General features: G+C 51.1%; 1 protein-coding gene across 1 annotated transcript in view; it reads left to right on the top strand.

The window, feature by feature from the left end:
• The window catches only part of Chst8 (carbohydrate sulfotransferase 8), a 138,825-nt gene extending 128,723 nt beyond the window's left edge, over positions 1-10,102 (top strand). The window contains exons 3-4 of the mRNA XM_021208677.2: positions 8,208-8,245; positions 8,637-10,102. Coding sequence (XP_021064336.1) covers positions 8,208-8,245; positions 8,637-9,722 — 1,124 coding nt within the window. The 3' untranslated portion in view covers positions 9,723-10,102. The remainder of the gene's footprint in view (positions 1-8,207; positions 8,246-8,636) is intronic.
• The last annotated feature ends 3,453 nt before the right edge of the window (positions 10,103-13,555 follow it).

The following is a 13,555-nucleotide window of genomic DNA, read 5'->3' as shown; positions in this document are numbered from 1 at the left end:
AGTGCTGGGATTAAAGGCGTGCATCACCACGCCCAGCTTTTATTTCTTATTTTATGTTATTTTATATATATTGAGTGATTTGCCTTCATGTATGTATGTGTACTACACAAGTGTCTGGTGCCCTCAGAGGTCAGAAGAGCACCATATCCCCTAGAACTGGAGTTACAGATGGCTGTGATGGTGTAGGTGCTGGGAATCAAACCTGGGTCCTCTGCAAGAGCAGCCAGTGCTCTTAGCCACTGAGCCATCTCTCCAGCCCCAGCCACTTCTCATCTTGACTTCCAGCTTTCCAAAGGGGCAGAACTGGTTTGATCATTTTTCCTAGATACTTACTAGCAGCCGCCATATAGGAAAGGAAGCCAGCTTAGCTTAGGCCCAGGGGACACCAGTCTCCATCTGAATGTTGTGGTAAATGTCTACACTAGATGTGATCAACATTTAGAGCCTCCGATGGTAAGAATAGCAAAGGACTGACTAGTACTGTGTTGGGTGGGCCTTACCCAGTCCGTCGAAGCTCTTGAGAAGAAAGGATAATTCACATTATCAAAGAGAGAATTCTGTCTTCAAACAGCTTTTTTGACTTGATCTGGAATATCGCCTCCTCTCTGCCTTCCAGGTTGCCCTGTGTGACCGTCATTACACGAACAAACTCCTTAAAATCTCTCTCTCCTTTACCCACCAGTCTCTCCCCTCCCTCCCTTTCTCATTCCATCTTTTCCATTTATGTACTTCTTATTGAGTGTGGTTTTTCTTCAGAACCCTAGAGAACAAGCCCTCAGTCAGGAACCTCCCGTGTGTCCTGTGACATGGTCCCTGGCTGCTTGCTCGGGCACTGTCTCTGAGCCCAGTGGGCAGAGCACCCTCGCACCCCCAGGCTGACTCTCTGCACCAGGAATTTGGTCTCTTCTCTGCTCAGCACCGGTCACATTCGGGGCCTGGCCTGTGGCTCTGGGTCCTGTCTGAGCATGTATCAGGTACAGACTTCTCATTAAGAAGTGGAAACCACGGTGCAGACACTGAAGCTGAGGTGCCCAGGACACCAGTGTGTCTGTTAGTCCTGGGGGAGTGTGAGGGGCAGTGAACATGGTCTCTGTACAAACTGTGAGGCACGGGGAGACAAGCCTGAGCCTGGGGGAGCAATCCAAACCCCAAGGACTTTCCGGGAAAGCCCCGTATGAACAGATGTGTGAAGAGGCAGTGTGGACTGCTATGAGGTATCTTTAGCAAGAAGATTCAAGAATCCAGGGTGGTCTTGGACCTAGAGCCTGCCCTCTGCCTCTCCTGGCCCTGGCTTTCTCCCACCCCTTTCCTTCTGTTTTTTGACTCTACAGTGGCTCTCCCTCTGTGGACCACAGGCAGAGTGGCAGGACCCTCTCAACACTGTCTACCAGGACCTGGGACTGGGTGTTTGAGTAGCCCAAGCATCTGTCACCCTCACGTGTGACATGGCTGGCAATGTGAAGCATTTGCAGACCTTTCTAGGTACTGTTAGACATTAGTGCCAAATGTCTATATCGTCTGACCACAGGGCTGGACCCAGTTGCCTTCCCCAGTTTATCCTTAAGATGAAGGGTTGGGGTTCCAGCATGGAAGCCAGTAGACCTCCTTCTATCTCTGCAGAGGGAACACATGAGGTCTTTCTACTCAGAATCCCCAAATGCAAGGGAAGCCCATCCCCAACTCAGCCACAGACTTAGACGGTACCCCCTGATTAGGAAGAACCTGAGAGCCAAGCACGTTGTTACACACCTTTAATCCCAGAACCTGGAGGGCTGAGACTGGAAAATTCAGGTTTGAGGTCAGCCTGGGCTGTGTAGTGAGAATGTCTCAAAAATAAAATACAAGAAGAAAAAAAAAAAGAAAAGGTAGAAGAAAGAAAGCTGGCTTTATGGGGCTAGAGGTGTGGCTCAGTGGTAAAGTACTTGCTTGTTTAGAGTCCCCAGTGAGGGGCTGGGGTGTGGCTCAGTGACAGAGCCCCTGCCTAGAATCCCCCAGTGAGGGGCTGGGGTGTGGCTCAGTGGTAGAGCCCCTGCCTAGAATCCCCCAGTGAGGGGCTGGGGTGTAGCTCAGTGGCAGAGCCCCTGCCTAGAATCCCCCAGTGAGGGGCTGGGGTGTGGCTCAGTGGCAGAGCCCCTGCCTAGAGTTCCCTGTGATGGGCTCATCAGTAGAACATATATACATGAAATCTTGAGTCCCTCAGTCCCACAAGGAAGGAAGCAAGGAAGGAAGGAAAGAAGGGAAGTACAAAGGGAGGGAGGAAGAGAGGGGAGGGAGGGAGGGAGGGAGGGAGGAAGAGAGGGGAGGGAGGGAGGGAGGGAGGGAGGGAGGGAGGGAAAGAAGACAAAAGGATGAGCCTTGCCTATCATCATTAGCTTTAGCTTCCCCCTTCTCTGGAAACCAAGAAGATTTTTAGCCAAAAACAGAGAAGAAAAACTCCAGACAATGAAGCGTTCACGCCACAGAGCCCATTCGGCAGCCCCCATAACTCGTGCCTTGTTTCTTCTCACCGGTGCTCACTCTTCTCACGTTGTGTGTGTTTCTTTGAATGTCATCTTTCCAGAAGGAGAAAGTAGCTGTTTATTTCCTGCTGTGCAGAGGGTTGAGGTGCCCTTATAGATTTTTAGCATTGTACTGAGAGTAGCAAGCAGGTAACCCAGACACTGAGAGCAGACAGAGGGTGTGGCTGACCTTGAGGGTCTCCTGACCTGGGTGAGGGTTGGAGACAGATGCACAGCAGCATCTGCGTGTTTGGAAGGAAGAGCAGGTTGGGGATCCCTACTTAATGCTGCCCAGCAGGCCAACTTTGCTTCACCTTCCCCTGGAGGTGAAATCTAGGACAAGTACCCTACCACTGAGCCACACCCCAACCCCTTACTTGGAGAGTCTAGTCAGGAGCTCTACCACTGAGCCACGCCCCCAGCCCCTCACTGGGGGATTCTAGGCAGGTGCTCTATCACTGAGCCACGCCCCCAGCCCCTCACTGGGGGATTCTAGGCAGGGGCTCTACCACTGAGTCACACCCCCAATCACTCATTGGGAGATTCTAGGCAGGTGCTCTATCACTGAGCCATGCCCCCCAGCCCCTCACTGGGGGATTCTAGGCAGGGGCTCTATCACTGAGCCACACCCCTAGCCCTTCACTGGGGATTCTAGGCAGGTGCTATACCACTGAGCCATGCCCCCAGCCCCTCACTGGCTTTTCTTAAGTATATATATAAGTATATATATATAAGTATATATATATAAGTATATATATATATATATATATATATATATATATATATATACTTATAAAGTATATATATATATATATATACTTTACCCACAGAGCCATGTCCCCAGCCACTGGTTTTTCTAAACTGATTCAGGCTGAGCTTGAACTTATTCGTTGCCTAGGCCAACCTTGGTCTAGTGCTTCTCCAACTTCAGCCTCTTGAGGACTGGGATTATTGTACCCTGCAAAATTCAGTTTTTATCTAGACTGTTTACTTCGGGCCTTGGGAGGGATTTGAGATAGCTGTATTGAAGCCATAGCCTCCTCTTCTTATGAGCTCCATGCTACTGGTGCCTGCGGAATAACGATGGTTAGCTGGCCCTTTCTGGTCCTGAAGTGCGATATCCTGAGGCTTGCACATACCCACCCGACCCAGCACACTGATGTCTGGCTTTGGATTATCCAATGCTTCCACCTTTATTTATGCAAGACATGGAAACGCCACTCTCTTCATGGGAGCTGAACCATTGGCACGAGCGTGTGTGCACAAGAGGCAGGGGTCGGGAAAGGGGTCAATTGCATTCCCTTCTTTACGGTCCTGTCTATTCAGAAGTGGCCGTGTGGAAATCAGGGTTATCCTCACCTAATGGACTACTCTGAGTGTAAGGGTTGGGATCATGCAGCTTTGGGCATACTCTCAGCTCCACATGAGAGCGGTCCTTTTATCTGTTTTTAATTGCAATATAAAATTTCTTTGCCAAGTGGACCGTTGCAGCCAGCTTGGCTTGGTGGGCAAATGTGTCTTTGGGTTGTGTCCAGGAAGGAGTTTCCCTCCATCCAGTGCCCTTGATTCCCCAGGACTGGCCATCTGTTGAAGCTCCCCAGTGACTTGGAGGCAGCATGCACAAGACAGGGTCCTCCTGCCCCCTCTGCAGAGGTTAAAGGGGACAGGGTCCACAGCCCTAACCACTGTAGCCTCACTTCACTGAGTGATGGGGAGCCTCTGCCAGTGGCTCTTCAGCCCCACTCCTGGCCAAATTTAGCATGACTGGTTTGCTCCAGAAAAGGAATATAAATAAGTACCATCACACCTTGACAGGTTGACAGGAGTGACAACCAGAGTAAATCCCCGTGTCTGAGACTCTGTGGAGAAGAGGTGATTTAGCAGAGCCAGCTGCCGTCACCAGAAGAAAATAATTAAGGAACGCCGTGGTGGAGAGGGAAGCGGAGCGGCTGCAGCGGGTTCCTTCTGGTGAAGGGATCTGTCATCGTTGGCAGCGGGAGAGGACCCCACGCGCCAAAGAGAAATGAGCTCTGGAAGCTTATGCTGAAGGCAGAGAGGGTGGGATAAGGAGGTAGGCATGGGTGAGGATTGAATAGGCTCGGGATGAGGGGACACCTGGCAGGGGCTTTGCCTCCAAGTCAGACACCCATCGCTACCCCACTTCTGCATGGAGCTCCTTCCCCCCCCCCCCAGTCTCTTTGGAAGAGACCAGAAGGCTTGTGTGCACACTTCCCATGTGTATATGTGTGTGTGTGCTCACATACACACAGACTTGTGAATACCCAGGAAGGTGTGTCCTTCATCCCAAAAGGGCATCACTTGTACCCAATCCAGGACTACCAGAAGAAAGTGACAGTGTGCCCAAGGTCTGCCTCTGCTTCCATCTGTGAAGGTTTGGATTCACAATGCCTCCCACAGGCTCATGCTATGAACACTGGGTCCACAGCTTGTTGTATGTTTTAAAGCCCATGGTGCTTTCAGGAGGGCCCTGGCAGGAGAAATGGGTCACTAGGGCAGACCTTTGAGTTTATACCCACTCCTAGTCCACCACTGTGGACTCCTAGTCTGCTCCTAGTCCACCACTGTGGGAGGAGTCTATATGATGCTCCAGTTACCATGACTACCACATGCCTCCCCTATAATGGTGGACTGAAATCTCGGAGACTGTACACCAAAGTAAAGCCTTCCTCTCTCAAATTGTTTCTGTCAAGTAGTCAAGCCGCAGCAATGAGAAAGTGCCTAATGCATTACCTCACTTAGGAGTTGAAGAAGGTTCCAGAAGCTTTGTGTGGTAGACCACACCTATGGTCTTAGCAGAGAGGCAGAAGCAGGGGGATTGTAAATGTGAGGCCAGCTTGGTATAAAACTAAGACTCTGGAGCCTCAGGAGCTAGCTTAATGAGTTCAGTGTTTGTCGTGCGAGTGCAAGGACTTTCTGCTCACAGGTATCTAAGTAACAAACGCCAGACCTGGCAGTGCTGGGGGTATAGGATCCAGTGTGCTCACAAGACAGCCAGTCTAGCTGAAGGGACGGATGAGAGACACACCTCCCCCAGTGAACAAGGTGGCCAGCGATAGAGGAAGATTTGCCAACCTTGGGTCCCCACCCACATATGCACACACACAAACACATAGGCACACACACACAGAGACACACACACACATGCATGCACACACATAGACCTGAAAAAAAATAAGGCAGAGAATGGTTAGAGAAAACACCACATGCGCGCTCATACCCACACACACATGCACACACGTGCTTGCATGCACACCACATGCAGATATACATAAATATATACACATAAACCTGAAACAAAATTAGGTAGAGGGTAGTTAAGGAAAACACCACATGTATGCTCATGCACAAATGTATTCACTATACATACACGCACACATACATGGTGACAGTGCCAGGAAACTCCGGGCATCTAGGCTTTCTCTCCCAGAAGCCTTTGTTGGCTTCCTTGCTTGCTAATGAACGAAGGCCATGTGAGACACAGCCTCAGATTGGGCACCATGAGATCAAGGGAGTCACGCTGAAGCCAAGAAACTGGATCGCACAGAGAAATCCACTGTATGGGTCAGTGACAACCTGGATACCCCCTCACCAGCTTAACATAGCCATTGGCCTCCACTCAGTTCACAGGGGGCATTCTGGGCCGCCAGAACCACTCCTTCCCTTCTCACCCAGTAACTGGTCAGGTGTGGCTGGGCCCCAACATGCTGCCCATCACTTTGGCTCTCTGCTTGTGTGAGGGACAACTGTGTTTCTAATTGTGGCTGGCTTTCAGCAGAGTTTCAGAGTGTGAATATCCACTCCGGGACCCAGGAACAGAGTCCCTGACATCTCAGTGGACAGATAAGATCGGAAATAGACGATCTCTCAACCAACTTTCCACTAGCACACCAAATGACTTGAAGCCCTCTTTGTCTGCCCTCTTTGGTGGGCAGAGGGAAACATTCTAGAACTTGGCCAACATAATGGTTTGGGTGTGAAGTGTCCCTCCTAAAGGCTTGTCATGGCTTGAATGTGGAATGTCCTTCACAGGCACAGGTGTTTGAACACTTGGCCACCTTCTGGAGGCACTGTTTGAGAATGCTGAGGAACCTTTAGGGCACGTAGCCTAAATGGCAAATATAAGACTACAGGGCCTGGCTAGAGGGCTATACCCAGCCTTGGTTTGGGCCTGAGATGTCTAGCTTCTTTTCTTTTTCTTTCTTTCTTTTTTAAAAAAGATTTATCTATTTTTATTTATATGAGTACACTGTAGCTGTCTTCAGACACACAGCAGATGAGAGCATCAGACCCCATTACAGATGGTTATGAGTCACCACATGGTTAGTGGGAATTGAACTCAGGACCTCTGGAAGAGCAGTCGGTGCCCTTAACCGCTGAGCCATCTCTCTGGCCTGGATCTCTGGTTTCTTATTGACTGAGATATAATAGATCATTTTCCAACCAGAGACAGAAGCCAAGCCACCCTGCCTCACCCACCATGGAACTGTGAAACAAAAGTAAATCCTTCTTCTATATGGCTTCTGTCTTAGATTTTTGTCTCAACAACAATAAAAGTATTGGTCTAAGATTCATGTGTTAGAAGCTTGGTCCCTGCTTTTGGCCCTATCTAGGAAATTCTGAAAACTTTAAAGGGTGAGATCTAGCTTGAAGAAGAGCATCTACTCCCAGGCCCTGTCCTATCTTGCTTTCTCAGTTTCCTGGTCAGCTGTGAAATGAACAATGTCCTCTACTGTATGCTTCAACCACCATGGTACATTCTCTGTCCAAGCTCCTGAGGCCAGGCAACCGTGGATGGATCCCTCTAAAACCGTGACCCTAAACAAATCTTTCCTCTTTTTTTTTTTTTTTTAACAAAAGATTTATTTTCATTTTCTGTGTATGGGTGTCTGCTGCATGTATGTCCATATGTGTATAGTGCTCACAGAGACTAGAAGAGGGCATTGGCGTCTCTGGTACTGGAGTTACAGATGGTTGTCAGTTGTCATGTCATGCTGGGAATTGAACCCAGGTCCTCTGGGAGAGCAGCAAGGACTCTAAATGACTGAGCAGTCTCCCCAGCCCCTGGCATTATTCTGCCTGCAGGCCAGAAGAGGGCGTCAGATCTCATTATAGATAGTTTGGAGTTTGAACTCAGGACCTCTGTAAGAGCAGCTAGTGTTTTTAACCACTGAGTCATCTCTCCAGCCCAGTATTTCTTCTTTTAATTGATTTATATCAGACATTTTGTCATAGCAACCAGAAAAGTAATGAACACAGCCAGCAGCATTCAGATCTCTTTGCATCTTCCCCCAAATCACCCATCAGCACTTGCCCGTCCCTTGGCTCTGCTCGCACTTTTAGGGGACACCAGGATGAGCCAGAAAGGAACATCATCCCTGTGACAATACCGAGAAGGCCAAAGCTACGCCATGAATATTCAGGCAGGGGAAGCTCCCAGGGGTGGAGAAATGCCTTTCTTCCATGGGCCTGCGCAAGTATTATCATATTCAAGTACGGAGCAGGACGCAGTGACAGGCATGGAGAGAGACTGGACAGGAGCTTTCAAAGGGTGCTTTGTGAGCTAATGACAGGGCCAGGTGGAGGTGGCCTGGGGGCAGGGTGGGAGTCCTGACTGTTGTGCTAGGCCGGCATGTGGTACTTCCATGCTTCTACTGTTTAACGAACGCTTCTCTCTCTGTTGCTTTCCAGGTATAAAGTTCAGCATCAGGCCCCAGCAGCCCCAGCATGTAAGTTCCAAGAATCCCATAAATCACAGATGCTGGGAGAGGGGATGTTGGAGAGGGTGAAAAGGACAATTCAGAGCTCATGGAGAATCCATTCATAGGAAGAAAAATGTGTTGGGTCCTTTCCGGGAGCCTTGGGAACAAAACCTGGGGCTTTGGCTCCATGAATTTCCCTTCTCTGTTAGATGACTCCTTTGGACTGTACTAACAGACATAGTAAATCTGTGCCTGCTGCTTGCAGGCCACTAACAGTGCCCCACCCCATCCCACCATCGTGTCTAGCCGAGGTTCCTGGGGGGACTGCTCCACCTTGTGGTAGAAATTATATTTGCCGTTCAGGTCCCACATTTCTGCCATACTGTATGGACCCTAGCCACTTCTCTTCTTGTCCTAGGATAGCCACTTGAGGATACCCACAGAAAAGGTCACACGAGATTCACCCAGCGGGTCGCCAAGAGGCCTCCAACTGCAAGCGCCTGACCAGCCTCGACCTCACCCGAAGGCGGCGGGATCTCCTTTGCGACTCCGGCAACGCAGGCGGAGATTGCTCATTAAAAAGATGCCAGCCGCAGGGACCAACCGAGGCAACAACTCGTCTGAAACCTTTATCCAGCCGAGACCCCGCACCATGGACAGTCGTTGGGTCAGCCTGCACCAGACCCAGCAGGAGCGCAAGCGTGTGATGCAAGAAGCCTGCGCTAAATACAGGGCCAGCAGCAGCCGCAGAGCTGTCACTCCCCGCCACGTTTCCCGCATCTTCGTGGAGGACCGCCACCGTGTGCTGTACTGTGAAGTGCCCAAGGCAGGTTGCTCCAACTGGAAGAGAGTGCTCATGGTACTGGCAGGGTTAGCCTCATCCACGGCAGATATCCAACACAACACTGTTCACTATGGCAGCGCCCTTAAGCGCCTGGATACTTTCGACCGGCAGGGCATCGTGCACCGGCTCAGTACCTACACCAAGATGCTCTTTGTCCGAGAACCCTTTGAGCGGCTGGTCTCTGCTTTCCGAGACAAGTTTGAGCATCCCAACAGCTACTATCATCCTGTCTTTGGCAAGGCTATCCTGGCCCGGTACCGTGCCAACGCCTCGCGGGAGGCACTGCGGACTGGCTCCGGTGTGCAGTTCCCCGAGTTCGTCCAGTACCTGTTGGATGTCCACCGGCCCGTGGGCATGGACATCCACTGGGACCATGTTAGCCGGCTGTGCAGCCCCTGCCTCATCGACTATGACTTTGTGGGCAAGTTTGAGAGCATGGAAGACGATGCCAACTTCTTCCTGCGTCTCATCCATGCGCCTGGGAACCTGACTTTCCCGAGGTTCAAGGACAGGCACTCTGAGGAGGCGCGGACCACATCGAGAATCACCCATCAGTACTTCGCTCAGCTCTCCTCGCTGCAGCGACAGCGAACCTACGACTTCTACTACATGGATTACCTGATGTTCAACTATTCCAAACCTTTCTCGGACCTGTACTGAGGACGGGGCCTGCTGGCCAGGGGCGGGGTCTGCCGGTCATGCCCACTCACCTGCGCATAGGCTGCCTCCGGGGACTGAGCTCTGAGGATGTGAGGCCTTATGGCTGTGGCCCTAGGGTGGACCACAGAGGCCCAGACAATGGACCTTGACCCTTGTCCCACACCCATTTCCTCATTGGGTTGGCTGAGTTTGAGACGGAGCACGACTCGGATGGATGCTTTAAGAACTCAGCTGAGCTATGCTGAGCTATGCTGAGCTATGCTGAGCTATGCTGAGCTATGCTGAGCTATGCTGAGCTATGCTGACCAGGGAAGCCTGAGACCCAGAAGAGGGCCCCAGCAGTGAGGGATGTCCTACATCCCCTTATCCTTTGCCTTGTACCAAACCACGTGGTTTGCTGCTTTTCTATGACCCAGGGTCATCTGAATAAAGCACATGGTTTTCAGAGCAGTGGTGTCTACTCCAGGCCGTGCTGTGAGCTCATAGGGACCTTGCCCTATGCCTTGGGGAGTCTTAGAAAATTTTTTTAAAGATTTATTTTACTATCAATAATACGTGAATATGTGCACATGAGTGCAGGTGTCTGTGAAGGCTGGATGGGGTCAGATTCCCCCACAAAGCTGGAGTGACAGGCAGCTGTCAACCTTCCTGTAGGAGCTGAACTGCTAGAGCAATCTGAGCTCTTAGCTGCTGAGCCTGCTTTTGTTTTGGTGAAACGGGATCTTGCTGTGTATTTCCTGCCTGTTTGTTTGAGTTCTTTCTCTTTCCAGACCACCTGTGGGCCCTGCTCGAAAAGATAGGCCTGTCCCCACTGAGGGGGTGGAGTTTCTTGGGTCTCACCTTGCAGCAGGTCCTCTGAGGATTGCCAGAACAGGGAGGGGCAAGCTCCTATCAGGTGCCCATTAAGGCTGCACCTGCCCCCCACCCCCGTAAGGCACTGAACAGCAAGGTCAGTTTCTGTGATTCTCACTGTGGGGCGCGACGTCGTCCTCAGCTTCCTAGACATCTAAGGTGAGCTGGCTAAAGCTATAGCCTGCACATCCCTGACCCTGAGTGTGACCCTCAGCCTTATCTGTTCACCTGATCCAACACCTCAAGGCTGACAGATTACCCACCCTTGAGGAACCGGCTTTGGGGGAGGGGAAGGCAGAGCTGTGTGTGAAACCTCTCCTTAAGTTGGGTGCCAGAACTGATTCTGAAATTGTCACAAGTCAGAGTGACAACAGAAAGGTCCCAGTGGAAGTACTGTTGGTGCTTACAGTATGGGTGTGACTGGGGCTGTGTCTATTAGGAGCAGATGTCTGCCTGTCTCTCCAGGATTGCTGAGATCCGTCTGTGGGGCAGATATATACAGGTCGTCCTGGGAGACCACTCCCAAAGCTGATGCTGGGTCTGTAAAGAGAGACAGCACCAGGTCCCCCAGGCAGTAGATGCTGCTAGAATCCAGCTGGCCTCAAACTGGCTGCAGCTAACTTGCCTCCATTTTGCCTCTACTGTAGTGGTCTCTGGAATCTTCCAGGATTGGAACAAGTGACTGAAGCTGCCTTCTGTCTTGGAGCCACAGTCATCCAGGAGCCCTGAGCAAGGGTGAGGCTGCCCTCTGGTTCCAGCTGGAAGTGACCATCTGATAAGGAAGGACCCAGAGGGGTGGGGAGGAGGATCAAGTCACAGCCAGAGGGGTTTAGGAGAGTCATTGAAGGCAGATGTCCAGAGGCTCAGAAAGCCAAGAAGGTCACCCTGACCAGAGCCAGAACCAGCTCTAGGCGGACCCATGTGAGAGAAAGCTAGAGAAGCCTGGCTAACTGTGGTCCAGAAATAGCAGGTGCTAGTGAAACTGAATTCACAATGGAGAGAGTGTCCCTGGTTGTGGGTACATTTGGCAGAGCTTGGGACAGAGTGTCTAGTAGCTTCTGCTAAGCAAAAGGATACCTAGAGGCCCATCTGGGCAGCCTGTACTGCTGCTTGGTCTGCTGCAGCTCATGGCCCTGGAGCTACCGCCAGAGAGAGAGAGAGAGAGAGAGAGAGAGAGAGAGAGAGAGAGAGAGAGAGAGAGAGAGAGAGAGAGAGAGAGAGAGAGAGAGAGAGAGAGGAAGGGGAAGAAAGGGAGTAGGGGAGAGAAAGAGAGAGCGTGTGTCAGGGGTGGGCTAAAAATAAGAAACCCTCGCAAGGTCACTCAGCTAAGCTGGACATTGGATACATTGTATCCATTACCAGTTTTAGGGAAGGAGGGGACAGGCCCCAAGGCCCTGACGATTAGCATCGCCTTGATGGTCCCCAGGATGGCCGTCCACTGAAGGCCATAGGCCCAGCCCTGAGGCACTGCCTCCAATGCATTGAGGTATCTCCAGCCCCAGCCTCCAGCCTCACAGCCTTGAGGTAGACTGTGGGACACAGGAAAGAATGTGCATGCAGGAATGTGTCTCTGTCTCTCTGTCTATCCGTACGTCCTTCTCTATGGACATAAATGACTGGACGTTAGGTATACGTGTGGGTGGGACCATGGACAAGTCCTGTCCCCTTTCCTCTCTGGTAGCACCTTGTATTCATTAGTCAGACCTGTCCCAATTGTCCACCATGCTCCCTGAAAGGGGACCATCTGATCAAAGACCTAGGAAGGGCCACTGGGGGAAAATCAAGCTTGGAGAATAGCTGTCCAGTCTCAGGTCCCCTCCTTGAGTGTGATCCATCACACAGGGCCCCACCAGGACACACATGCGTGTACACACACACACACACACACACACACACACACACCAGATTCCCCGCCAGGCCTTTCTTTATCTTTGAATGACTGAGCTTCCCTAGATGTAGAAACCATTGTCAGGAGAGAGACAACTGGTATCCCAAAGCCCTGGGTCCCTCCTGAAGCCTGAGAGTAGAATTCAAAGCCCTCAAATCCCCTGGGGAGACATTCAAAATCCAGACAGGTTGACTACAAGCCACTTCTCTCTCCAGTGTAGCATAATTGCCGCCAACGGGGACTTTATAGGTGCAGAACCACTCATGACCAGCAGATGGAGCCAAGTCCCTGCTCCTGAACAGAGGCTGGTACATCCCTAACTGGGCCACCAGGTGGCAGCAACATTCCAGAGTGGGTGACGCTGGCCAGTGCAGAAGGACTTGCACGCCCAGGCCCAGCCTCTCCCTAAGATGAGATTTCAACCAACCTTCACAGGATCTCTGGGAAGACCCCAGACACTACTTTCTAACCCACCAGTTCCAAAATAACCTGCCCAAGTACCAAGCTCCCCAGCACCTCAGCTTCTCTCACCCCTCAGATGGGTAACCAACACCAAGCAAGGCAATGTTTTCCACTGTCCATCCGAGAGATACCAGGTATTCTCTGACCTCACTGAAAACACACACGCACACATGTGTGTGCACATACACATACACACCCGTGCTCACACTGCACACACATATTCATGAGCATCACCTCTTCCCATATTTTAAATAAATGGGAAAGCCCACGAGCCCCTACTGTCTCAACAAAAGTAGGTATTTTCTGTTGGGTCCTGTTCTCCTCCCAAGCACTGGGTGGTCGCCACTCCCATCTATGTCTCCGTCTCTTCCTCCAAGACATCGCCTAAGCACCGTCCTTAGTCTAATCCATCAACGAAACATAAAAATAAAAGATTAAGAAAGGCATAGGGGTGCACACCATGTAATCTCAACACGCAGAAGGTTGAGGCTTTGAGGCTCTGATCCTGAGCTTCAGACAGCCAGCGCTGCATGGTATAGCGCTACCTCAAAAAGAAACAAAATAAAGTCGCCCTCCATGGCTTACCTCAACCCTGCTCTGTCTTTCCCACCAAAGTGCATCCTGCAGCCCC

This window comes from Mus pahari, chromosome 1 (assembly GCF_900095145.1).
Source record: "Mus pahari chromosome 1, PAHARI_EIJ_v1.1, whole genome shotgun sequence".
NCBI classification, from domain to species: domain Eukaryota; kingdom Metazoa; phylum Chordata; class Mammalia; order Rodentia; family Muridae; genus Mus; species Mus pahari.
Note: the sequence above shows the minus strand (reverse complement) of the source record. Positions and strands in the feature narration are given on the sequence as shown.